General features: G+C 37.8%; 1 protein-coding gene across 1 annotated transcript in view; it reads left to right on the forward strand.

The window, feature by feature from the left end:
* The window catches only part of LOC124387785 (histamine H3 receptor), a 34,823-nt gene extending 8,869 nt beyond the window's left edge, over positions 1–25,954 (forward strand). The window contains exons 2-3 of the mRNA XM_046852348.1: positions 5,368–5,534; positions 23,098–25,954. Coding sequence (XP_046708304.1) covers positions 5,368–5,534; positions 23,098–23,853 — 923 coding nt within the window. The 3' untranslated portion in view covers positions 23,854–25,954. The remainder of the gene's footprint in view (positions 1–5,367; positions 5,535–23,097) is intronic.
* Positions 25,955–26,550: the final 596 nt, after the last annotated feature.

Here is a 26,550-nt window from a genome sequence, read left to right on the forward strand (position 1 = left end):
GAATGATGAACAATGTAGAACACATTAATAGTCTCCCACTTTGCTATTCATCCAGGTGGAGTGATGTGCCTCATTCAGACCAATCAGAATCCAGAATTCTGTACAATACAAAATAATTCGCCTTCGTTTAATCATCATTACATAAAATGTATAACTAAATGGAGAACTGCACTTTGTTAAGAACACTGTACTAATACTGGATGGGAGGCCTTATTTTACTCACAAAACTCACTTCAATTTTTATGGCATGGATTTCACAATCTTGTAGAGACGTTCCTTTGCGATTCTGCTCCATGTTGATTTGAGGCGTTGACGTAATTCCTGTAGATTTTTTTGTGACTCTCTCGTGCAACCACATCCCAAGTGGATTCAGATCCAGTAACTGGGAAGACCACGGGAGGACGTCGAACCTATTGTCAATTTCCTATAACCTGCTTGAGACAACTTTTGCTTTATGATATATAAAAAATGATATATATATATATATATATATATATATATATATATATATATATATATATATATATATTTTTTTTTTTTTTTTATTATTTCATATCAATGGTTGATGTAAACATTAGCTGAAGCTGCTGATCTGTATCATTATTATTATCATTTTATACACTGCACTGATGCCACATTATTGTCTAATTAGATAAATGCTTGAACGGTTTGGTGTGCTGGTCTTTCTAATAAAGTGCTCAGTGAGAGTAAATTGAACAATGTGCTGTTTCCTGCAGGCAGACAATATGAAGACTGATGAAGACTCTATGTAACCTCAGACAGTTTGACCTTTAACTGCTAACGGGCATTCATTCTAAACAGGCTCAAATTAAATATCTAAATTTCTTAAAAGCACAGGGATATTGAGCGACGGGAGGTTTGTGGGGTGGGGGGTTAAAATGTAAAACAGACCAGTTTTGGGTTACACAAGCAGAACTGGCATGCCTGACTGCATTCTTCACTATGTCATTTATAGCTGCAAGTGTGTTGTAATAAACCCATTTTGGTACTAAAGTTGCTTGTTTTGCCGTACAGGAAATACTCTCAGGAAGTACTCTCGGTGACTCAGAAATTGGCAATTTTATCAGCACAGGTGAACTTTCTAGAATCAAATGCTGAAAAATGAAGATTATCTGCTTTTAAAACAGTCCAGTTTTAAAACCTCATAAAGTGTATGTTTGCATTTTTTCCATGCGTCATGGTTTTCATGGGGATTTGAAATGATGGCAAGTTGTGTGTTTTTGTACAAAGATTGAGTGTATGTTACGACTAAATCCGCATGGATGTGTTGTGCAGTTTGCTACAGATGCGGTTTGCGAGCTCTGACTAGTGCGCTTATGACCATCTAAATAAAAGACGTTATTGTACGCCTGCTAGATGGCCCCGGTGGACAGCAACCTGATTGGTTAAAGCAAAAGCATCAAGCAGCATGGATTTTTTTACTACAAGAAGCTGCAGTTCTCACTGTGAAGTGCTTAGGGCTGATACCTATGACCTTGGGAACATGTGACGTGGTGGCTGTAATCACTAATGTCTTCCAATTTCGTGGACGTGAAATGTAATATACAAAACTCTTGTGCTCATGTTTAGAGTATATTAATCAACGATGGATGGTGATTCACTTGCAATAACCCAAACGGCACAACTCAGTGTTTTGTTTTTGTTTACTAATTCATGAACAATAGAGGAGGAACATGAGTTATATTGGTAGGAGAATGCTGAGGATGGAGCCACCAGGAAGGAGGAAAAGAGGAAGGACAAGGAGGAGGTTTATGGATGTGGTGATGGAAAACATGCAGGTAGTTGGTGTGAAAGAGGCAGAGGTAGAAGACAGGGGGGTATGGAGACGGATGATCCGCTGTGGCGACCCCTAATGGGAGAAGTCGAAAGAAGAAGATGTTACAGCTTTTATCCATTTAATGTTGTAAATGAGTCAACTTCAGAGACAAAGAAACCCTAACCAGCCATTCTCTCACCAGTCTCTTTCGTTTTCCCCATTTTAAAGTTAGTTAAAAGAAAAGCACAGCTTCCTCATATTAATGAGAAACATTTAATTGTCCTGAACATTTTTCCTTTAATGAACGTTTATTCATTTTTTTTTACAAGTCATGTATTAATATACATGCGTCCATGAATTATTTAAATCCGCAAAAAAAGGTGGTCTGGACCGGCACAGGTTTTGAACAGATGGATGAGGTTAAAGTTTATGTTTAGGGGTTCAGGGGTAAGGTCATGATTTTTTCATTTTTTGTATTTAATTATCGTGACTGAAATTAATGTGTTTGATATTACATGCAATTTCATGCAAATGTAAATTTGTTTGGAAAGTCAAATGAATTTATAATTCAGACACTATATATATTCTTCCATGCATGTCATCTAACATGATATCATATATCTTAAACTTGAAATGGTGAATGGAGGATAACAGCATTTGTAAGTAGCCCAAAAATGTTTTCATTGAAAATTGAAATGAACTTTGGTAGTAGAAAAATGTCCCAAAGTCCTGTAATGGCTTGAAAGTAGAAGAGGAAATTAGCAACTAGCAGATTGAAAGTTGCTAAAAAGGATAGAATAACTCAATCACTGTTTCAACAATGCTAAGCAGAAAAGCATCACTTGGGAATGGGGGATGTTGGCATGACAAAACGTCTAAAACGGTAGTGACTGACGACTAAGTGAACCAAATGTAAAGTGGATGAACAGATGAGAACTCCATATCAAATCAATATTCACTGTGACTTTCGTTAACCTGCAATACAGCATTAATTATTCTAGGTACACTTGCAGACAGTATTTGAAGGAACTAGGCAGGTAAGTTGTTCCAAACTTTTAGGAGAACTGCCCACATATCTTCTCAAATCCTTCCTTTCTTTGCAATCCCAGACAGACTTGATGATGTTAAGCTCAGGGCTCTGTGGGGGGACTTTTTTTTCTTCTCTATTCTGAAGATAATTCTTAAGGACATTGGCTGCATGTTTTGGGTTTTTAATTTAGCTGCAGAAAACATTTGGTGACCAAATTTCCTATCTATTTGCAGAATTGCAGAAATCAAACTTGCAAGGAACCTCCATTATGGTTTATTTTTGCTTGCAGGCACTCATTATTGTATTGCTCTCAGCCTTTCTGCAAATAAACTCCTGTGACAGTCAAATATTTCAGATTTGGATTCATTAGTCCACCTGCTGCCATTTTTCTAGACCTTATTCCATATGTTTTCATGCATAGTTGCTCCACTTAGCGTTGTTTTAATGTCGGACGTATGGCTTTTTGGCCACAATTCTTCCACAAAGATCACTTCTGTACAGATTTCTCCAGACAGTAGATGAGTATACCTGGGTCTCTCTGATTTCTGCCAGTTCTTAAAGATAAGAAGCATGATGTGTCTTTCATCTGCTATATTTCGTTTTCTTGGCTGACTACTGCTTGAACAGCACATCTTGAAACCCTAGTCTGCTTTGAACCCTTTACTTGGGAGAGACTTTGCCGATTCAGTAGAACTGCCTTTTTGCTGTGCTCGGTCTCGCCATGGTGTATGACGTGTGACATAAAACTGTCTTCCACAGCCTCACCTTAGCAGCAGAGTTTGGCTGGTCCTCACCCAGTTTAAAGCCTCCTACACAGCTGTTTCTGTTTCAGTTAATGTTTTTCAATCTTCATATGAAATTGATGATCATTAGCATATCCACCTGAATCTGATCCCAAAAAAACTCCAAGTGCATGTCAGTTTCTCCAGTTTGTTACATTGCATTTTGTCAATTGCTCAAAATAAACAATTTCATACATCTTTTTGAAAGCATCCTTAATATTACAGCATTTCATTTTGCACAGTATTGATATATACATTTGCTCAGCGAACTAATTCATTCCCAGACTCTGAGTGAAAGAGATACTATGAATGTAATCCAATTCAAAGGCTTGCATGACTAATGTTCCCCTATTTATATGTCTGTTAAACATATCTGCCAATTCATGCTTAATCTGGATTTACCTCAAGGATATTTCGGAAGAAAAGACCAACCACAATATTTGCGTATTAACGGATTAGGGTATGAAAAAAGATCTAGAAATAGATGTCTAAAGCTAAACCGCATGTTTGGAAAGTGTAACGTGTGCTCAGATCAATTAGGATTGCAAACATTGCCCTTATGAACTAATTTAACATTTGTATGCATGCAGACACTCCAGGATTAAGCAAAGCACCATACCTGCTCTCTAGATTCTCTACATTAGTGGTGCACACTGAGGTGTTTATCATGCATGAGATAAATATGCACATATCCTGTTTGCTTTAATAGTATTTATTAAATGTGCTTTATGTAAGAATGCCATGATGCAATCCTCATTTCCTATTCTCTGTATGATATTGACACTCATCTCTTAGTTATCGAAACAGGTGTCTTTTTGTTTTTGGGGTTTTTTTTTTCGAATCATGCATTTGAAGCATAAACTATGGTGCGTGCAATACTTCAGTTTTCAATCCTGAGGATTGATCTAGTGCATTTCTGGTGTTTATTCAGGAATAGTAAGCATATAATTATAGCCATGTGGACAACAAATATTATATTAGGATAATCCATAAATAAAGAATCCAAAAAAAAAAAAAAAAAAGGGAGGAAACACCAAGGCTCAAACTTAAAAAAAAAAAAAAAAGCTCAAAAATATAACAACAGTTATACAGAATAACAAGAATTCATTTAATAAGTATTATGTCTATTTTTATTAATAAATTAGCTAATTTCAACATAAAACTCAATAACAAACAATTCACTATAAGTTCAGATTTTTCGCGATAATTCGGGACCATTCGCCGAACAAAATAGTTTTGTGCCAAATTGAAAAATAAAGTGGGACCACGAGATTCGAACCGCGATAAATCGAGGGACGACTGTACTGTATGTGGTAGAAGTAATATGTTAGTAAAATGAAGGTAATTCAAAGTTCGACAAAAAAAAAGCTGATTTCAAGGATTGAAAATCATTGCCTGGGGGTTAATTAGTTTGTGGTATAAAAACCTGCTTTTTCAGCTTGATATGTGGATATAAGGAATGATAAGAGAACCAATTTGGTACGTGAATTATCGGCAATTCAGGGCTGTTTGAAGTGAATTGGATGAAAATATAGAACACTATCTGCACACAAATTTCTAATAAAGCACTGGGTGAATAATGAATGTACCGTTTACTCATCAATTTTATTCTTACTGATTACTTAAAAAGCTTTCAGGAATCACACGTTATTTCTTGTCTTGGTAAACACAACTCTGTGCAGTTAAACTAGATGTATGTATTCAGTTGGACAGAAACCTGGATGGAAATGGATGCCCCCTGGTTTTTGGTGCTGAAGTTTGTTTTGCTTTTTCCACAGGGGCCTTTTGTATTCCTGTGTATTTGCCCTACATCTTGACAGGCAAATGGATGCTGGGCCGAGGGCTGTGTAAGCTGTGGTTGGTGATGGACTACCTCCTGTGCACCGCTTCCGTCTTCAACATCGTCCTCATCAGCTACGACCGGTTCCTCTCTGTCACCCGAGCGGTGAGCCACTTAACACTTCATATTTCTTTATATTCTTTTTTTTCGGTTGCACCACGAGTGAGATTGGGGTCACATACCTGTATAAGCAGAAGTGTCTGTTTAACATTAGGAGTGTCACATAGTTCTGGTACAGAGAATGACTTTATAAATTATGCAGGCTGAATCCAGACAGAAAAGAACAGTAGTATTACTATCCAAAAACGACTTTATGGAACAGTGCATTAAAAAGTTGTTTTTTGACGGTTTCGGTAGCCTGGAGACCAAACAAATGTATGCATACTGTAGATCATGAGTGATTCGGCCTTTCACCAATTAACCATTCATAGACACCTTCCAGTTCTCTCTCTCATCAGGCCTGTAACCCTTAACTCTAGGGGGTGCTGTAACATGGCTGAACATGCGCTCTGACCCCCAGCTTCCTAACATCCTAAAAAAAAGTGAAAAGAAATTTCAATGTTAATGTGACAAATCTAAAGCACCTTTTTTACAACAGCTACCATGCAACATCAACCGTTGCACACTAAGGCCATGTCCACACTTATATGTTTTCTCATTTGAAAACATATTATCTTTCTGTTTTGGCATTAGGTCCATACCAAGACGGCATTTTTTGGTCAACGGAAAAACGTCCTCTCTAAAGTGGATCAATTTGAATAACGACGTTTTCGCATCACAGTGTGGACCGTGAAAACGGGGGCCGATATTTAGTCTTTGCCACGTCATTTCAAAGAGCCGGGAAGTAAATTATTGCCAGACGAAATGATGCGCAGTACAGGGACGTTAGAGTTTTCAGTTGTTTCAGTGGATAAGTAAATTTCAGGAAATGATTGAAAAGGATAGTGTAGACGCAGAGCTTGGTTAAATTTATCCCAACTAGTATAGATATAGCCATAAAGGAACTAGCTAGCTTTTTTCTTTTTTGCATCACAGACACCCATGATTGGCAGGTGCTGCTGTGATTGACATGAGAGAAAGAAAGTATGCCCCTCCCACCTACAGCACACAGTCACTTTTGATCCCTTGGCTTTCGAACACCAGTGGCGACGACAAGGCTTGCGTCAGATGTTATTGTCTGTGTTCATGCTCGGGATGTATTCTGAAAACCTACTAATGGATTCACTGTTTGGGTTCACGTTCAAAAATAGCCAATGGGGATGTTTACCACATTCTTTTAATTTGCCTTGTGGTTTTATAAACGGATGACATCAGATATGGACAGACGTCTGAATCCGTGATATCACACTTATTGTATACATTGGTTCTGCATCTGAGTTTTTTAATATAATAATAATTACCCCCGTAATCAATCATTCCCATTATCTAACTTCCATGTAAACACCTTGAGCTCAGGCAAACCGTACCAGGAAGCATTTTGAGGTTAGAAGTTGACAAAACACAGAAGGAGCATGCATGGGTGGCGGAGAAACAGCAAGAGAAATGTTTTGACAATGTCACACGAGGTTCAAATCATTATGACCTCCTTCCACCTCTTTGAGAAATCTGACAAAACATTTTTGAATATAAAATACCAAACTTACATAACAAGCTGATCATGAAATCTTGTTTTTTTCTCTCTATCTTTTCTTTTTTTTCAGTTACTTCATTTATTTCCATTATGTTTAGAAAAAGAAAAAAAATACAATAAATGCCATTTTAAAAAAAGATAATAATTCCTAAAATGTGATAAATATTTTGAAGAATTTCTGGACCTCCATTCAGGAAGGTGAAAGCTTGTTTCTTATAGTTTAGCATGGAGCTCATTTTAGCCAGGTAAAATCAACTTCAGAATTCACAAACTTTGGTGTAATGAGTCAGCAAGAATTCAAGAATGTAGAGCTGCTAATGATTAAGTCGAGGTCACACAAAATAATGAAGCTAACTATAATTGTTTATATAGATTTACTGATGTAACAATATCAGTTCAACCAAAAAACATTTATACAGCTAACAGACTGTAAAAAAAATACTATCACAGAAATTCTAATGCTTTTAATTACAAATAAAATCAATAACAGCTGATAGCCATTAATTCAATTCAATTTTATTTGTATCGCATTATCAAGTGGTTTTCAATAAAAAAAAATTCCCATTTAATCATTCAATTGTTTTCATCAAACCAAAGAAGACATTGTTGAAATCTATTGGAAATGTGGATGCTAGATGGCATCCTAATGGTCCCTATTGGTTTCCAGTAGATACCAACAAATGGTCTACAAGTTGCTGTAGGCATTCTTTTGGTCCTAAATGATATCCATTAGATATAACATGCCACTAAAAGAAGGCAATAAGGGCTATTACAGTTTCCAGCTGATTCCCATTATAAGCATTTTCTGAAACATTCAAAAAGCACATGCAAGTTGTTCGAAATATATAGAGTCTAGTGTCTGGGGTCGTGAAATAGATTTGGATACGTTACTGAGCGAGATAGGACCTGATGCAAGCATGGATAACTGATCGAATAAAGTGCAGGTGTACAAAAAAAATCAACGAAAACCGACCACAATTGAGTGTTCGAACATAAACCGAACCTGGGAATGAGAAACCCGACAACCATGAAGTGCTGTGAAGGGTGAGGCTATATATTTGTGGTAACCAGCTGTAAATTGGAATAAGGTGCAGTAGTCACGTAGGGGGTTTATGGGAAGCATAGTCCAGTGTTTTTTAGACCAGCGGTCACAACTTTTTTTGCGCCACGGATCGGTTTAATGTCAGACAATATTTTCACGGACCGGCCTTTAAGGTGTGGTGGTTAAAAATGATGCCTTAAAAACTGCCATTTTCTAAATATAATAATAAACGTGAATCCACTGTGTTGTTTTTTGTTTATTTGCTCGCTTGGGGGTTTGAATTTAGAGCTAATGTATTATGTGTTAGCGGCCGGAGCAGCCCCTTTAAGAAGGTAGCGGATGGAGGTAAGACATGTGACCGAGGCAGCTTGACGTGCATCAAGAGAGAGTCATAGACAGATGTTTTCCAAATTTCCAAAATAAAACCGTTCAGAATCAGATAATAAATAAAACGAAAATAATGTACGTTATATATTTTCTGTGCGGCCCGGTACCAATTGACCCACGGACCGGTGCCGGGCCGCAGCCCAGGGGTTGGGGACCACTGTTTTAGACAACCTAGTTAACAGTTAGCAATATTTAGTGAAGGTCCGTGTCTACTAAGGACAAAAGTTTAAACAAACGATAATCAATATTGCTGATCGGTGAAAAAATGTATATGTCTTGTATATATAAGATGAAATTTTCAGATCCTTAAGCGAATGAATGTGTTTGTAATTAGATTTTTTAGGAAGCAGGCTGTAAGGCCATGCCGTGATTGTGCAATGTGGTGCGCAATGAGTTTGCTACCTTTCCCTGCTGATATTTACCCTATATACTGCAGTGCCAGTCAATATGGCATAACACACCTCAACAAGCAAAGCAACTGAAAAACAACTCGCCCTCCGAGGTCAGGATGGGCAGGCCGGTCATCACACTGACAGCATTTACACAGCGACGTGTTAGACAGACGCGACGATGCTAAGCAACTGTCAAGTGCTCTAGATCTACAAGAATGTCTGAAGAAGTGCTGGAAAAATATGTCAAGTGATTTTCTACTGAAATGACTTAATTGCTTGCCTAAATCTTAGAAGCCGTTGCTAAGGCAAATCCACCACACTCAGTATTTTCTACTAATTATATTGTGTTGCTTTTTTTTCCAGTTTGCAGTGCTCTTAAATACCTCAGTATTATGGTTTTACAGTACAAGAGGGTAATTTTAAGGGGTATGTTTAATACACTTAAATTCACAAGTGCCACAAGTGGGCCTCATTCCTACATCCTGATTACTGTTTGAATTGCTTGTCTGTGAATCCTGTACACTTGTACACACATTAAGTACCTGAATAATGCTAAGCGATATATAATTCCTTTCTGATTTTTTTTTTTTTTGATTTAGAGATGCAAACTATGTTAAAGCAGTCACTTAGCATATATTTTATTATGGACAATCCAAGAATCATTGCAGTCTAAATGATAGGGCACTGGCAAGCACCTGTCCAAACCAAGACAAACATCGCGTACAACATTGTTTCATTTTATTTTAAAAGTGCATTAGGTGAGATTTTTATTATCAGTTGTATTTTTTATTTGTGAACGAAATGTGTTCCCTGCTCCTTTTTTCTTTTTTTTTTTGCGGTCCATAGTTACTAGACCTTAAAATGTCGAACTTGCTGATCGGCGCACTGACTGTTAAAATAAGGAGCTCATTGAGACTCAGTAAAGCAGATTTTCTTTTCTTACTAAGTTAACGGTTTTTATCACGTTCTACATATATTCTAGGTCATTTGTACATGGACTGAATAAAAAAAATCACCTGTTGTATCTTTAAAAAGTATTTCATTGTACACTAGCAAATCAAATAATGCTGCCACTGTTTCATTTCTATTTCTTTCATACATAAACAGGACCATAAACTGCACAGAACTATTTAACGTAAAATTACAATTAGTAACAATGCCATGATTGTGCAAGCTGTAAGAATATTTGTAAGCTTTATTTCCAGTCGTTGTATTAGTGCCGTCTCCATAGGTAAAATTGTTTACCTTCTATGGTGGAGTTGAGCTACAGTTCCTCATTGTGTTCTTACATTGATTTTTATAATAATAATTGTATAGTTAAGGTTTTCATTGGGAGTAATGAGGATGGACAGGATTAGAAATGAGTTTATTAGAGGGACAGCGCATGTAGGATGTTTTGGAGACAAGGTGAGGAGGTGAGATTGAGATGGTTTGGACATGTGCAGAGGAGGGACATGGGGTATATCGGTAGGAGAATGCTGAGAATGGAGCCACCAGGAAGGAGGAAAATATGCAGGTAGTTGGGTTGAGAAAGGCAGATGTAGAGGACAGGGGGGTATGGAGACGGATGATCCGCTGTGGCGCCCCCTAATGGAAGAAGCCGAAAGAAGAAGATCGTATAACAACACGGGGAACAGGACATTTGCTTGTCTTGGTTGAGAGAGGCGTGGCTGAGAGGGGTGTAACCAATAAGGGCGTGGCTGAAGGGTTGCGTGGTCTATGCTAAGAGATTATGACAGCTTTTAAAATAGACCTGCTTTATTCGTTGTTAAACACTGAAGGGTGAATATCTCTTACCAACAAGAGCAAATCGGCAGAAATGTTAATCCACCTGCTCCTGACTCAAACTGCAGCTAATACAGATTAAATATCGAAGCGCGCCATTGCAGTCTCTTGCTGTCAGTAGCTCGTAAGCTCATAAATGCAGATGACTCATGCCCATTGTGGATCATGGAATTGATTTGATGCTCGAGGTGACGCATCGAATGCGAATATTAGATAATTAGCACTTTTTTCTTTCTTTTTTCTTTTTTACTTTTTTGTATTTGGACGCTTTTCAATGAATCTACAAAGCACTTGGATAAGTGCACATCCCCAAATGGCATAAACAGAAATGGAAATATACAGAAATAGATGTTCAGACGTGCTAAGACTCGAGACAAAGAAACAGCAGGGTATAAATAGAAAGAAAAAAAAAATTAAATGTCTGGACACAGAATAGGAACACACAATAGAGTAACAAGCCAGGTGTAAATGCAAGAGGAGCTTATTAGAAAGAACTAGAGACTAGAAACCCACACAGCTCTTACACAACATGCTACATGCAACATGCTACATTTAAGACACAGACCATATTGGTGTCATTTAATTTAAAACATGAGGGAGAACAAACTCAACAATTTGTGTGTGTGTGTGTGTGTGTGTGTGTGTGTGTGTGTGTGTATAAATACATCATGTTAATGTTATGTTAATGTAAGTGGCCACCCACTAATCTAATGGACTGATGCAGTAAGAATGTAAATACAGCGCAGAAGTGTTACAAAAGCTTCAAAGCTGTCGTAGGAGTGCCGTCTGATCCGATGACCCAGTCGCCCTGACAAAGTCTACTTTAGTTTTCTCTCTCTCTCTCTCTCTCTCTCTCTCTCTCTCTCTCTCTCTCTCTCTCTCTCTCTCTCGCCTTTTTTCCCTCTGTCTCTCTCACACAAACAAACACACACACACTTAAAATCAGAACAGTGGATTCAAGCCCCACAAAAATAATCTTCAGCCTTTAATCTGGAAGCGTGCACTGTTTGATCTCGCACACTCTGCCTTTATGCGTTCCACTCTACTTTCAATCGTAGCTTCAATCAAAGGGGCCGAAGAGTACCCGAGAGCACGCAGCACCGCAGGAAAGAAACACGCCGAACATGACAGTCTCCTGGATGCTGCTTTGTATTCTGTACCATTAGCGAAGAGACAAGAAACCTGATTAATGAGCGAACGAATGACGAGACCAGGAAAAATCAGCGCAGGGATCTTAAAGTGGGAAACGATCCATCAGTCTCCTATTTTAAGGAACGAGATTTCGTGCCAGATAACAGCTCATATTCCAGGCAGACACTTGTTGAGTGTAGTGGAGTTTCTGGGAAAGTTAGTGAAGAGGATCGTCAAAGCTGCAGGCTATAATAAAAGTCTAATTTGCTGAGGGAACAAAGTTCTAAAGTAAATAGAGGTCTACCATACATGCATACTTTGCTTTTTTATTTAAAAAAAAAAAACAGAAATCTGTGCTTTATTATGATGCAAGAGCAGTCAGAATCAACAAGACACCTTGGCTGAAACATGAACATGCAACGGACCTAAAAAGCAACCCAATGTGAGACATTAAAACTGACGCTTATAAATTTCAAATATTCATATTCTTAGCAAAACGAGTTTTTTTAGGCCTTTGTTGAAGCCGTGAACTGAATGACATTATTGGTTAATGTTTGCATGACCATTTAAACCAGACCAATTGCTTTCAAAACATATACTGGGCAATAAATCACTGAAATGTTTTTTTGAAACGCCGTCCTTGTATATTGATTATTTATTTTAATTATGAATCATATATCTTAATATGCAAGGTAGGATATTTTTGCAACATCAGCAATTGTTTGGAACCAGTGCGACCCCGTGAGCAGAGCAGTGGAGTTTTGCGCAACGAGCCTTGTTGTAAAACCCTTTTATAAAAATGGTGATATTTTAAGTGCAATTTAAAAAAAATGATAATGAAGCAGGTTGTGGAACGAAACCGCGAGGGCTCCTCATGATGGCAACTCGAACAGCCTCGATATTCTCTGGTGTGCATTCGAACACCACCTGGGGACTTTTTTTAAACTTGTTTCTTCAAAATTAGCAGACAGGACACGACCATGATGTCCTAACTGGAAATAACGACACTCCATTTCTCCAACTGGTTCTAAACGAGCTCGCACTGGTTTCGAACAATTGCCCAGGGTCGCCAACTCCTAGTTCCAAAATGTCCTGTGTACCAGCACCACTCTGTAAATGAGGTGAAATTCAGTCATTTCATATCAAATCCAAATAAAATCCAAAAAAGGGCAAAAGAAATGTTGTTAAATAAACAGGGGGAATTTGACTTGGCGTCTGTTATCTGATTCGCTTCAGTGGCTGAGCTGTATTACTGGAAGATTTTGTAAACATTTTCATTTGGCTGTTTTTCTATCGAGTAACTTTGCTTCTGAAGAATTTTTGTTTGCATTGTTTGTTGTGGGTGCACATTGAAAACACTTAAGCACTTCAAATTGTTTGGAGGTGATTAGTCGATACATACCAAAATGAAAATAATATATTATATTGTAATTGTGATGGGAATATTTTTTGTTTAACCTATAAAAATATCTGTACTTTGTCTTTTAAAGCTTGATAAAGAAGGTTTCGACACATTTACTGCCTGTCAAACAGCTGAAATATGACGATATTTCCCAGAAAGTCTTAGCTGACTCAGTTTATCAAAACACTGGATACGAGGAGCAATGGTCCCAGTCGGGTGATAAATTCTTAGGTTATCAAGGCTTAAATCCAAACTGGTTAATTATACAGCAAAAAGTTGAGCAATTTGATAAACAGAAATAGTTATATCAGGAAGCACATACTTGCACAGTTTGAAGTGTGGGAATTTCAGGAGGAGGGTGGCAACCTTCGGGGGGCCAAATGTGGGCATCTTTTTTATAGAGGTGCTTGCGGTGCCGCCACAAGTGTGTGTTTGTGTGCTTTTTGTGCTTCTTGTTCTTTGGTTGCATCTGATTATCTATTCTATGGATATGGATTTTCACAAGACTTACAAATACCTGGGAGTGCAGCTGGATGATACAACGGACTGGACTGCTAACATGGACGCTCTGTGCCGGCTGTATTTTCTCAGAAGGCTGGTGTCCTTTAAGCAAAAAGCTGCTGCTGATGTTCTATCAGACTGTTGTGGCGAGTGACCTCTTCTATGTGGCGGTGTGCTGGGGAGGCAGCATCAAGAAGAAGGACACCTCACGTCTGGACAAGCTGGTGAGGAAGACGGGCTCAGTTGTGGGCTCAGAACTCGACAACCTGACTGTCGAGTTCTGCGTGGCAGAGCGATGGGTGTTGAGCAGGCTCCTGTCAATCATGGACAATCCACGGCATTAACTGCACAGCATCATCTCCAGGCAGAGGAGCAGCTTCAGCCCTGTTCCACTAACATACTAAGGTTGTTCCTCCCCTGTGCCATGCGACTCTTTAATTCCATTTAGGGGGAAAAAGTCAGTGCTGACATTCCTCACTGTCTCACTGTTTTTACCTTTATTATCTTTACATGTTTAGCATTTATTGTATGTCTTATTACACTGAACAAAAATAGAAACGCAGCACTTTTGTTTTTGCCCCCATTTTTCATGAGCTGAACTCAAAGATCTAAGACATTTTCTATATACACAAAAGGCCTATTTCTCTTAAATACTGTTCACAAGCTGTCAAAATCTGTGTTAGTGAGCACTTCTCCTCAGTTTTTTATCCAAGATGTCTGCAGTATGACATACATTACACAAGATTACATTTTTTGTAATTTTTATAAACTGTTTACATAAAATATATTGTTCAACAACCAGATTTCAAGAGAATAAATATTACGTTTAGAAAAAGTGAAAAACAATCATATATTTAAAAAACATTGTTTGTGGACACCTGACTATATGATTAGGATGTGATTTTAACATTCCACATTTAGTCCCTGTTTTTTTTTTTTCCATAAGTATCTCCAATCTTCTAGGAATATGTTCCACTGGAGTGTAAAGATTTGTGCTCATTCAACCACAAGGCTGTTAGTAAAGTCAGGTTCTGATGTAGGTGAGGTGACGAGGCCTGAGGTGCAGTCAGTGTTCAAATAGGGTTAAGGTTGGAGCTTTATAGCAGTTGCGTGCCTTCAACTTAAAAAAGGCAAAACATTATTTTCCTTGATTAGATAGATAGATAGATAGATAGATAGATAGATAGATAGATAGATAGATAGATAGATAGATAGATAGATAGATAGATAGATAGATAGATAGATAGATAGATAGATAGACAGATCTCTATATCTTGGCTGGCATTAAAAAAAAATATATATATATATACACAGTGCAACCTGGATATATATATATATTCCAATTGTGTAAGAATACATTTGAATTTGAGCTGCGAAAATGTATTTTTTTTTTAACTAGTGGGAATCTCTAAAGGACTCTTCGTCCGGGTAGAACCTCTTAATATGTATGATTTTATCATCCAAACACAAATGTTGCTGATCATCTCACAGTTGTGTAATTATTTCATAGTAATAAAGTGCTTTGTGAAACCTTTGGGAACAAATAAACTGATGCCAAACATTAGTAACACTGCTCGTAAAAAAAAAAGTCTCAAAGGATTCTCAGAATTCTGAGAAACTAGGTGTGGAGAGTGATGTATCCATTTTTCATTTTCACCATGTCATATAAATGCTTTGAAAACTTTCAAGCATTTAACACTTTTTCCCCTAGGAGTGTTTCTTACCAGTACTGTATCTTCCTTGTTTATTTCAGTCTTTTTCTAGTGGGGATGACCACTTATTTTCTTTGTGATCTGATACCAAGCACTTTCAAGTCCAGTATGATGGATATCAGTACTGATACCTATACCAGTATTTTTAAGGCCATCATTATTAATATTAAGTAGACTGTAATAAACTGTAATGATATTTTTAACAGTAATTTCAAAACAACAAATCAATTATTTTGACCGTTAATAATCTAAATTAAAATCATCACAAACCTGTACTCAAATTGTCAAAAAATGTTTATATACTTTCTTCCCTTTATAGAAAATTAATTTTAGGATTAATATGCTTTTCATATTTGCTAGACCATAATACATTTGGATATTTATTTATTACCGGGATTTGATCTGTAGTCTGAACCGTTTCCTAAGGTCCTTGTTCTAGTAATAATGTAGATTATTTTGTAGATTACTATTATTTTATTTTTTACATTTATGACATCCAGGATGGCTATTCTTATTCATACAGCTAAGTACGTATGGTTTTAACGGTCTTGCTCAAGGGCCCAGTTTGGTGTGGCTGGGATTTCAACTCACATTTGGATGCAACCACTAAACTCCCACCTCCCAGTACAGAAAAATTATGTTCCTTTTGTAATAGGCAGTGTGTAGATAATTTCCCCCAGAGGGACAAGCCAAATAAGTTCTGGATGGAAGGATGTGGCAATGGTATTATCATTATGATTGGGGTGAAGGATACTATAGTGGGCATGTACCAAAAGTATCATTAGTTTGTAGGAGTCCATAAAGAAATGATCGATGAGTAAAGATACAGTATATAGACAAAAAAAATATATTGGGACATCTAACTTCCAGCCATATGTGGTTCTTCCTAAAATGTAACTAAATGTGGAATGGGATGTTCAATAAACACATACCAATCTTTGTGAAATATATTAACTAGTAACCTCACTGATATATTGGCTAAGCATAACTGACAGCATTTAAGCACCAGGGTCCTTAATTTGACCCAGAACTTGTAGGATTTTCTCAGGATCTCCAGCTTCCTCCTTTCTTCAAAAAACCTACCATGGAACCCAATGATGTATTGGTGTCCCATTTAGAGTCCCAGCTAATGCCTAGTGTTAAATGGATCACCAGACTCCTGGTCCCTAAATAAAAACAACGAGTGTTGGTTTTTTTTAAAAGATAAATTAATGAACAGTGTTAAAATATCAGGTTTTCATCTACTGACAAAAACTTGTTTCGAGTCATCATCTGCATGGGGAGCACCACACGCATTCGTTATCACACAGCACATGGCATTGTAGCACTCTGTGGTCAAAACATGTTAAAATCCCAAGGCCATGGCGCCTCCCCAGCTCGTAAAGGTCAGGTAAACGTGATGAATATGAATGAGCGTCCAAACCGTCTCCAGTGATCATCAGGTAACATGCCGACTCGGCACGCAGCAGCTGTGGCTCTTTAATATAGTCATTAGGAGGAGCTTTCGAGAGTGAGTGCTCTAATTCGAGAGCTCTTCAATCAACAGCTTGAGATTTTACTTTCCCTTTGTGTGTGTGTGTGTGTGTGTGTGTGTGTCACTCTTATGTCATTTCATGTTGTTTGGCATACACACTATAAAATCTTGTCCTCTTTAACACTGCAATGCAATGCATCCAACTATGGACAGGCACCTAGTCATGAAGATTTTATAGTAATTACATTAGGATTGAATTTGAGCAGCTTTTTGAGTGGTTAGGATGCGGTGCTCTCACTGCTGCATTCCGGGTTCGATCCCCGGTCAGGGAACCAACCCCAGCCATTAGGGTTGCACAAGCCTTAGTGCCGGTCCCAAGCCCGGATAAATGCTCCGGAACCCTGGTGCTACACTAAACAATAACATAAAGCTACAACACAAGCTACATCGAGTGCAACCTGGTGCAAACAGAGGAGAAGGCCAAAAATAAAACTATTACAGTTTAAGGTTTGACAAGAGAGACACACACAGAAAGCTTTACATTATTAGCAATTACATGCATTTTATGAATTTCCTTATTAAGTTCACTATAGAAGTCTCTAGACATGCTCTAATGAAATACTAGTGGCCAGTATGGGAACTAACTCATTCGTACAAACCCAATATTGCTTCTGTTTATGTTTTCATGCTTATTGGCAGTACAGCGTTTCTTAGATTTATATATATATATATCTTATCAAATAGGTTCCCTGGTGGTCTAGTGGTTAGGATGTGGCGCTCTCACCGCTGCATCCCGGGTTTGATCCCCGGTCAGGGAACCAACCCCAGCCATTAGGGTTGCACAAGCCTTAGTGCCGGTCCCAAGCCCGGATAAATGGGGAGGGTTGCGTTAGGAAGGGCATCCAGTGTAAAAACATGTACCAAATCAAACATGAGGATGATCCGCTGTGGCGACCCCTAACGGGAGAAGCCGAAAGAAAGTTTTATATATATATCTTATCAAATAGTGTATGTTAGAGAGGTTAGGAAATAAATACAAATAAAAAAACAGTGGTGGGCTGTGAATTCTCTGGTGTCTTACCCGAGATAAACCACATCTTATTACCATCATTAAAACACCACGGCTACAGAAAACATCAATATTATAGAGAAACGTAGCATATCAAAGCGCTGCATCACAAACAGACAGGAATCTCATACAGTGAAAATGAATGCCATTATTAAAGCAAGAAAACCCAAAGAACACAATTGAACAAGTCTTCTTTCACTGTAGCCACAGCTGCACTGCCCGCATACATCATTTTTAGCAGAAGCATCGATATTAACCTCAAAATGACCCGTTTTTTTGTGAATTTTAAAAAAATTCCCATACATTACGGTTTTCCTGGGGCAAATTTTTTGGGGCAAATTCTAAGGGTAAAAATGTAAAAAGTATAAATGGTTCATGAAAAAGCTTAACTGTTTTGGCTGTCCTCACGACATTTTTTTCGAAAGGGCCGTCTTGTAAATGTCTTTAAAAGTATAATTTTTTTCTCATCTGTCAGCTATTGTGGAAATAACAAACAGCAATTAAACCAACAAATATATTTGAGCTTTTGCTACACATGTGGGTTACAAGCTCTAGCTAGTTCAATCAAAGGACGTGAAAATGCTGATGTGATTGGACGCCTTCTAGAGGGCCCCAAAGTCAGCAACTTGCAATCTGATTGGTTGAAGCAGCAGCTTCAAGCAACATGAAGTGCTAATTTCTGAAGGCCTTACAGCAGATTTCTTTGACCTAGGCAACATGTCATGTGTTGGCTGAAAACCTGATTAGATATACACTCACTCCTTATACCCAAGAAAAACACTGAAATTAAATTCAAGTCAAGAAGCTTTTGTTATTTCAACCATATATCATTGATTCAGAACACAGTAAAATGAGACGTTTCTCCAGAACCCTGGTGCTACATGAAGAACATAGAGCTACATCACACTACATAGAGCTACATAACGGAACACAGAGTTTAGGACTAAAGGAAGTGCCCTCACCACATAAAGTGGATCGAGTGCAAATAGTGCAGACAAAAGACAGTGTGGGACACAAAATGCAAAACAAAAAAATAGCGCCACCAGTAAACCTACTGTATAATATGTAACATTACAATGTGCAAAAGAAACCTGTATACAAGAATGTATTTAATAATAGATTATTAAGAATAATTTAATATATCTTTAGGGACGAAATTATATTTAAGTATAAGTTTGTGATTGAGAGTTTAGGTCAGAAGAGAAGGCCAAAAATGAAACCAACATTACAGTTTAAGGTTTGACAAGAGAGACACACACACAGAAAGCTTCACATTATCAGCAATTACATGCATTTTATAAATTTCCTTATTAAGTTCACTATCGAAGTCTCTAGACATGCTCTAATGAAATATTAGTAGCCAGTATGGGAACGGTTTATGTTTTCATGCTTATTGGCAGTACAGCGTGTCTCAAATTCCCATGTTTCTCAGCATTGCAAGTGCTGCATTCATTGGTTATGTTTTGACTTTATATCATTTGTCTTTGTTTGTTATGACTATGTATATTTGTTTTGGTTTCTGTTCTGTCTCCACCCCTGTCCTGTCTGTTGCTGTCAATACCTAATACTTGTTCCATGCTTTTGTGTTCCCGGTAAATTTTCAACTATTTCTAATACAAGTTGTCTCCGTTTGGGTATGGACACCAAGTACAATGATAAACTTTTCACTAATACACAACATGCTGAGTATATGCACTTGCATTTTGTCTTTAACCACTGCATGCCATTGAGAAGCTTGCTAGCCTTACTATGGTTCTATGGTAACAGTTTATATTTGACATCACGTACTGTCAGGACATGCCCTATTAGAGGGTGGGGCCTGCCTTTAATACAGCTTCTTTCAGGGTCAGGGCTACATGAAAGGCAGGAGCTCTAGAATCTGCCATAGGGAGGTGTGTGAACCCTAATGCAGAGACAAACTGTGATTATGTCAGAAAATCACATTTGTTTTTAATTGTAACCTGTTAGTCTTTGCCACCACTTTCAGGACTCGGATGAAAATGACTTACCAAAATGTAAATATTAACAGTTCCTGGAAAAAGTGGGCTACATACACAATTTAGATATCTTTGGAAAGAAGACACCTTGGGCTCTACTGCCCATCATCGAAAGTTAATATTGTTTAAAAAGATAAGTTATAGATGATAAAGTGCCTCAAATATACATTTCCATAATGCTACTGGCTGAAAAATAATAGGTGGTGCATAACAAATGTCACCACTAAACATGCAGAGAGTGGATGCTCAGGATTTTGGCCATGTGGGCAAGAGGTTAAATGCCCAAAAGGCACCAAACATAAAACAGCAAATATATTCTCAAAAAACAAACCAAAAAAAAAAAGAAATTTGAAAGGGAGAACAAAATAAAGTCCTATAAAAATAAATACATTTTTAAGTCTTTTAGGAACTTTTCTCAAGTTGTTTGATTTTTCTGCAGAAATCCATACTGATAGTTTTTCCGGGGTTACGTCTGTACTGGAGCGCCTGAGATGGTCTTCTGTCATTATACAGTTCGAGAGCAGCCATTATAGGCAATCATTAACGGGACGTACTGTTTGTTTTAACACGTGAGACTACATGCTGTACCTCATTCATCCTAATTCATAGTTCTAGTTAATTTACCGTCAGTAATGCTACAAATTGACAAATACAGTCATGTTGAAAATGGGCATCTTTCAATGTCTTCACAAAGGCCAGAGAAAAAAATTACATTTGCTTTTATTTTACATAAAGATTGTTATTTTTAAAATGGATAGTGGATTAAAGAAACCAGTCTGTTGATTAATCGGTTATCGGCAAGTACGAGCCAAACTAGCTATGATTAGCGGTCGACCTCTACTTTAAATAAACTCAGAGCTAACAAGATACAGGTGGAAACAATAGGAGCTAATCTGGGACTGGGAAGCACTCTGGCGACATCTGGTGGGGGAAAACGTGGAACACAATGAAACGAAAACAAAAACAAATCTATAACATATCAGATCTTGACAATAATGACAGCATTTTCACAGACTTTATTGACCACCCTAGGGGCATGGCTGTCATTAAAATATTGACAGTACAAAAATACATTGCGGGTTAGTTCTACAAAATACATGTAACAATACATTAATTGTGTCCTTTGTTGTCTTATTAATACAGTAATCCTGTGGTTGGATGACATGAAGAAGTTTTTTAATAGCTAAAAATCACTAACTAGCTCCTGTCCTGCCACTGATGTGTTATAGGTTGTACCCAAGTGTTTACTGTTAAGTCAGTTATCCGTTTCATTGGGGTGTTCCACTAATTTATTTCTATGATTAGAAGATTTCTGAGAAGCTCCTGCACAAACCCATCAGCTGAATCAGCAGTTTTTTGATGAGGGATGCCATGATATCTGGGTTGGATTTGTTTACCTGTTACGCTCAGCTGGTCATTACTTGGAAATGATTGCACTCATTGACCTACATTATATTGACTCAACTGTGCAGTTTTATTTTGAAATGAACTATATTCATATCCATTATAAGTAATATAAGCTATATTAAAGGAAATAAAGATTTTCAACCAGTTAACATGCTTGACTGAGTCTTAGGCAGAAGTATAAACAAATCAAGTCCTAGTGATTAAAATAGCTTGATAATGAAATATTTTGCGATTTCTATCACCTTTTTTACTCTTGTTTTAAAAGACCTGAAAATATTTATCCTAGAAATATTTGAATCAAGTTGTGTTTGTCATATACAATTTGACATATCCGCTTTATTACGATCATAAATGTATGGTGTGAACATTCAACTTTTGGAAACACTAATTAGTTGATTGGACCATTGCATTAATGAGATATACACATATAAAAAAATTCCTAACAATTTAGTCGATATTTAAATATTTTTCCCCTTGAAAAAAAAAGCTGGATCTTTTACAGTCTCACTAAAGTGAGTGCACCCCTCACATTTCAGCAACCGTTTTATTATATGTTCCCAAGGGACAATACAATAGAAATAAAACTTGGATATATTTGAGTAATCAATGTGCAGGTTGTATATCAGTACAGATTTACTGTCCTCTGAAAATAACTCAACATACAGCCATTATTGTCTAAATAACTGCCAACAAAAGTGAGTACACCCCAAGTGAACATGTCAAAACTGTGTCCAAAGTGTCAGTGTTTTGTATAAGCACCAGTGTTATCCAGCACTGCATTCATTCCTGGGCATAGAATTTACTAAAGCTGCACAGGTTGTTGCCGGGATCCTCTTCCACCCCTCCATAATGACATCACAGTGCTGCTGGATGTTAGACGCATGTTGCTGCTCCACCTTCCGCTTGAAGATGCCCCACATGTGCTCAATAGGGCTCAGGTCTGGAGGCATACTTGTCCACTTCATTACCTTTACCTTCAGCTTTCTCAGAAAGGCAGTTGTCAGCCTGGTGGTGTGTTTGGGGTCGTTATTTTGTTGGGAAACTGCCGTTCGGCCCAGTTTCTGAATGGAATAGCATCATGTTCTGCTTCACAATGTCACAGTACATGTTGGAATTCATGTTTCCCCTAATAAATCGCAGCTCAGAAGTACCAGCAGCACTCATGCAGCCCCAGATCATGAAGCTACCACCACCATGCTTGACTGTAGGCAAGGGTTAGGGTTAATTAATTAATTTTCTTGGTTTTCTTGGCCATCTTTGTGGAGAGCAACAATTCAAATTTTCAAATCCTCAGAGAGTCTTCACCATGAGGTACCATGTTGAACATCCAGTGGTCAGTATGAGAGAAGTGTACTCAAAGTACCAAAGCAGACAAAAACATGAACAATAACGAATACTACGTGTGGTTTTGCATGGTTACACCACATACAGCTGTTATCACTGAGGGTGTACTCACTTTTGTTTCCAGTTATTTGGACAATAATGGCTGTATGTTGAGTTATTTTTTGAGGACAGTAAATCTATACTGCTATACAACCTGCACATTGACTAAAATATATCCAAGTTTCATTTCTATAGTATTGTTTCTTAAAAAATTACACTAAAATGGTTGCTGAAATCTGATGGGTGTACTTACTTTTGTGAGATACTGCATGTTGATTGTCAGTTAAATCATTTTAGTTCTAGTGTTTTATACAAATGTTTTTTTCTCTTGTTTTTGCTCTTATTTATGATTTAAGGTGTCATACCGGGCGAGGCAAGGGATGACCCGCAGCGCACTCGCCAAGATGGCCGCCGTGTGGGTTCTGGCTTTCCTTTTGTACGGCCCAGCCATCTTGCTGTGGGAAGCAGTGACTGGAGAGAGCCATGTTCCTGAAGACGAGTGTTTTGCTGAGTTCTTCCACACTTGGTACTTCCTGCTTTCTGCCTCCACACTTGAGTTTTTTTTCCCCTTTCTCTCCGTGGCTTTCTTCAACCTCAGCATATACCTCAGCATTCGCGAGAGAAGGCTCCGTTACCAGCAGGACTCATGCCTGCCCAAGATTCGTCCCATGACCTCTCCCAAGCGCGAAAGGCTTCGCTTGGTCTCCAACATCTGCCGCAGCTCTCTCATGAAAAAGAAGAAGGCGGAAAAAGAAGGTGAGAACTGTTCGACGCCGGCAGGACGCACCGACACACGGACCCTTCGGAGCACTCAGTGTTCGCGCCTGATTCAGGACAAGAAGATCGCAAAGTCGCTAGCTGTGATCGTGTGCGTGTTTGCTGTGTGCTGGGCGCCGTACACGCTGCTGATGATCATACGCGCTGCCTGCAGGGGGAACTGCGTATCACACCACTGGTACGAAGTGACGTTCTGGCTGCTGTGGCTCAACTCAGCCATCAACCCATTCCTGTACCCTCTCTGCCACAGCAGCTTCCGAAGGGCTTTCACAAAGATCTTGTGTCCCAAGCAGCGGACCACTGAAGCACCGTCAGATAATGCGTCTAACAACTAGAGATAGTCCAGCTCGCTCCAGTAGTTTTGAAAGGACAATGCTTTGATCATCTTTGGTAACTTCAGACATCATAATAGATCCTTTCCACTCAGTCAGAACTAAATACACCACCATCTAGGTGAGTGGAATCTGGGCAAAGTTGATGAAACCTACATGAGAACCCAAGTTCTTTCTATAATGATACCACCTTTACCTGTTCCTCCTTGTTGCTGCCCTTGAAAACAGAGAACTTATTTTCACCAAATACTGTAACTCCTAGAGTCACGGACAGCTGTACACTTTACCTGAATTAAAACCATTAAGAGTTTCTGCTGTGAGGGAATTTACAGCAATTTTGAACGAATATCCGTCAAACATCTCTTCAGGTTTCAAAAGACTAATCATCTGGTATTTCACTTATACGCACACTGTATGTATAAACATTACAAAATTGGATGACCAAATATTCGTCTATTAGCATAGCCTTGTTTTATTTCACATGGACTGTAGTGACTGAGGTTAATTTGTAACACTGATGATATTATTCTGATCTCACCAGGTCACGTGATACCAAATTTCCCAGAATTTAGTTCTCTACCATGGATTGTTTTGACTCTTTACTCGGTAAACCAATGCCTCATCAACATGGCGCTTGTTCTGTTTTCACTCTTTCAAAAAATATTATATATAATTTTATTAGTACAATTGTTGATGTTTTAAAGTAATAATTCGGTGGCCTGGAAGTGCAAAACGCATGAACAAATCAAAATGCCACAACAAACACATTAGCATTAATTCAAAACTAAAATAAATATTAAAGTTGCTATATAATATTATATACATATTTGGCAATATATCTAAAAATAGACTCATTAAATTTTGACTAGGCATCAACCATGAGCATGTGATGTTAAATAAGTTGTTCCTCTTGTTGTGCTTTTAAATGTTTTTAGGTTTGTTGTTGTGTTGTCTGATTTTCTGTGTGTTTGGGTTTGTTGGGTTTTTTTATTATTGTTTTTAATTTTCATTGGCTTATTTTTGTGTTTTCAGATTTGCTGCTGCTGTGTGTTTGGGTTGGTTAAGCCTTTGATTTACTGTTATGTATTTCAGTTTTCTGCAGCCAGTTTGTTATTGCGTTTTTTGGCCTTCATGCCTCATTGGCTGTTGCTTTCTGAGTTTTCTGTTGCATTTTCAGTTCTTTTACGACTTCCAGCTCGTTCTTGTTTGTATCTTTATGCGTTCTGACTTGCTGTTGTTGTTTTTTTACCATGTTTATGTCTACTGATTTGTTGTTGTGGTTTCAAGCTTTATTGTTATGTCTTCTCGTTTGCTATTGATTTATTTATTAATATTATTTTGGTTTGTTAATGTGCATTTATGGACCATTGTATAAAAGACTATGTAAAGCATAAAGCAGGCCCAGTGTAAAACAATGCATAAATTACACACAGACAAATATAAATCCACACGCATTCATATATAAATCCATTCTCTGTAAAGTGCATTAGAATGAAATGTCCTGAATGTGCTTCTCCATCGTCTGTGTTTATAACTCCACCTTGTGGCGCTGTGATGTTCCTTTACTGTACGGACTCTGCTCATGCTGTACATTAGCCTGGATGTAACTCAGTTATGCAGTATTATTTGTGCAATCAGTGTACTTATTGAATTATTTGTGCTATAAAGTCTTGTGCAGTAGTACATTTCTTTTGTGAAGACTTTTGAAGTTCTTCAGAGCTATTTAGTTGCATAGATAGAAAATTGGACGACTAGAAAGATTATTAAAAAACGAACACCGCAGTTTAATAAGGAATTGAGAATTTCAGCATGTTTATGCGGTCTTATTGTAACCATAACTTGAATCTGATGATTGTTCAGAGAGCTTGCTGTTCTATCTGTAGCCCTTTTGCAATCTTAATGTCACTCAGTGTTCATTTACTGTATTGAATCAGTATGAGAGAATAATGGCAGGAAGGAAATAATGCAAGAGAGGAGGCTATTCAATTATATGCATTAATACTAGTAATTAGTCAGTAGTCTGCAGTGAATGCAGACTACACCCCAGGCCTCCTCACCTCACCTACATCTGTTTCTGACTTTACTAACACCCTTGTAGCAAAAATCTCCACAAAATCCATTGGAACATCTTCCCAGAAGTGTGGAGGTTATTATAACTGCAAACTGAAATTAAATGTGGAATGGGACATTAAAAAAAAACAGTAATTTGCTGTTATAATAAACATTTGTCCATATAGGGTGTGTATTAATGAGCTGCTGTCATCGCTTTAATAATTTATAGGCAACAGGATAAAAGGCATTGATCAAACCTGGCTTGTGATAGCTTTTATTTCTAAATATTCCACCAATTTATAAAAAAAAGACTGATCAATAGCACTTTGGGTTTTTATTACAATTGCAGTTAAACTCAATTATACTTGTTCCTTCATTCAGTTCCAATGTTTCAGGTATTAAGTGACAGTATACAGGTACAGTCGATTAGCGTTACATCTGTGAGAGCTAAAGAGATATCTATAGCTCATTGTACGGCACCAGTGCTGGCGTTTTGCTGTTTTTTACACTTTCAAAATATTTCCAAATGAACTCGAATGTTTATCTACCCAAGTTTTTTTCTTGGATGATTCAGTTGAAGCTAAATTGCCCATATTTATTTAAAGGCCTGGAGTAGCATTCGATAAGGTCGCGGCTTAATAAGGATCA

The sequence above is a fragment of the Silurus meridionalis genome, chromosome 6 (genome assembly GCF_014805685.1).
Source record: "Silurus meridionalis isolate SWU-2019-XX chromosome 6, ASM1480568v1, whole genome shotgun sequence".
Taxonomy (NCBI): domain Eukaryota; kingdom Metazoa; phylum Chordata; class Actinopteri; order Siluriformes; family Siluridae; genus Silurus; species Silurus meridionalis.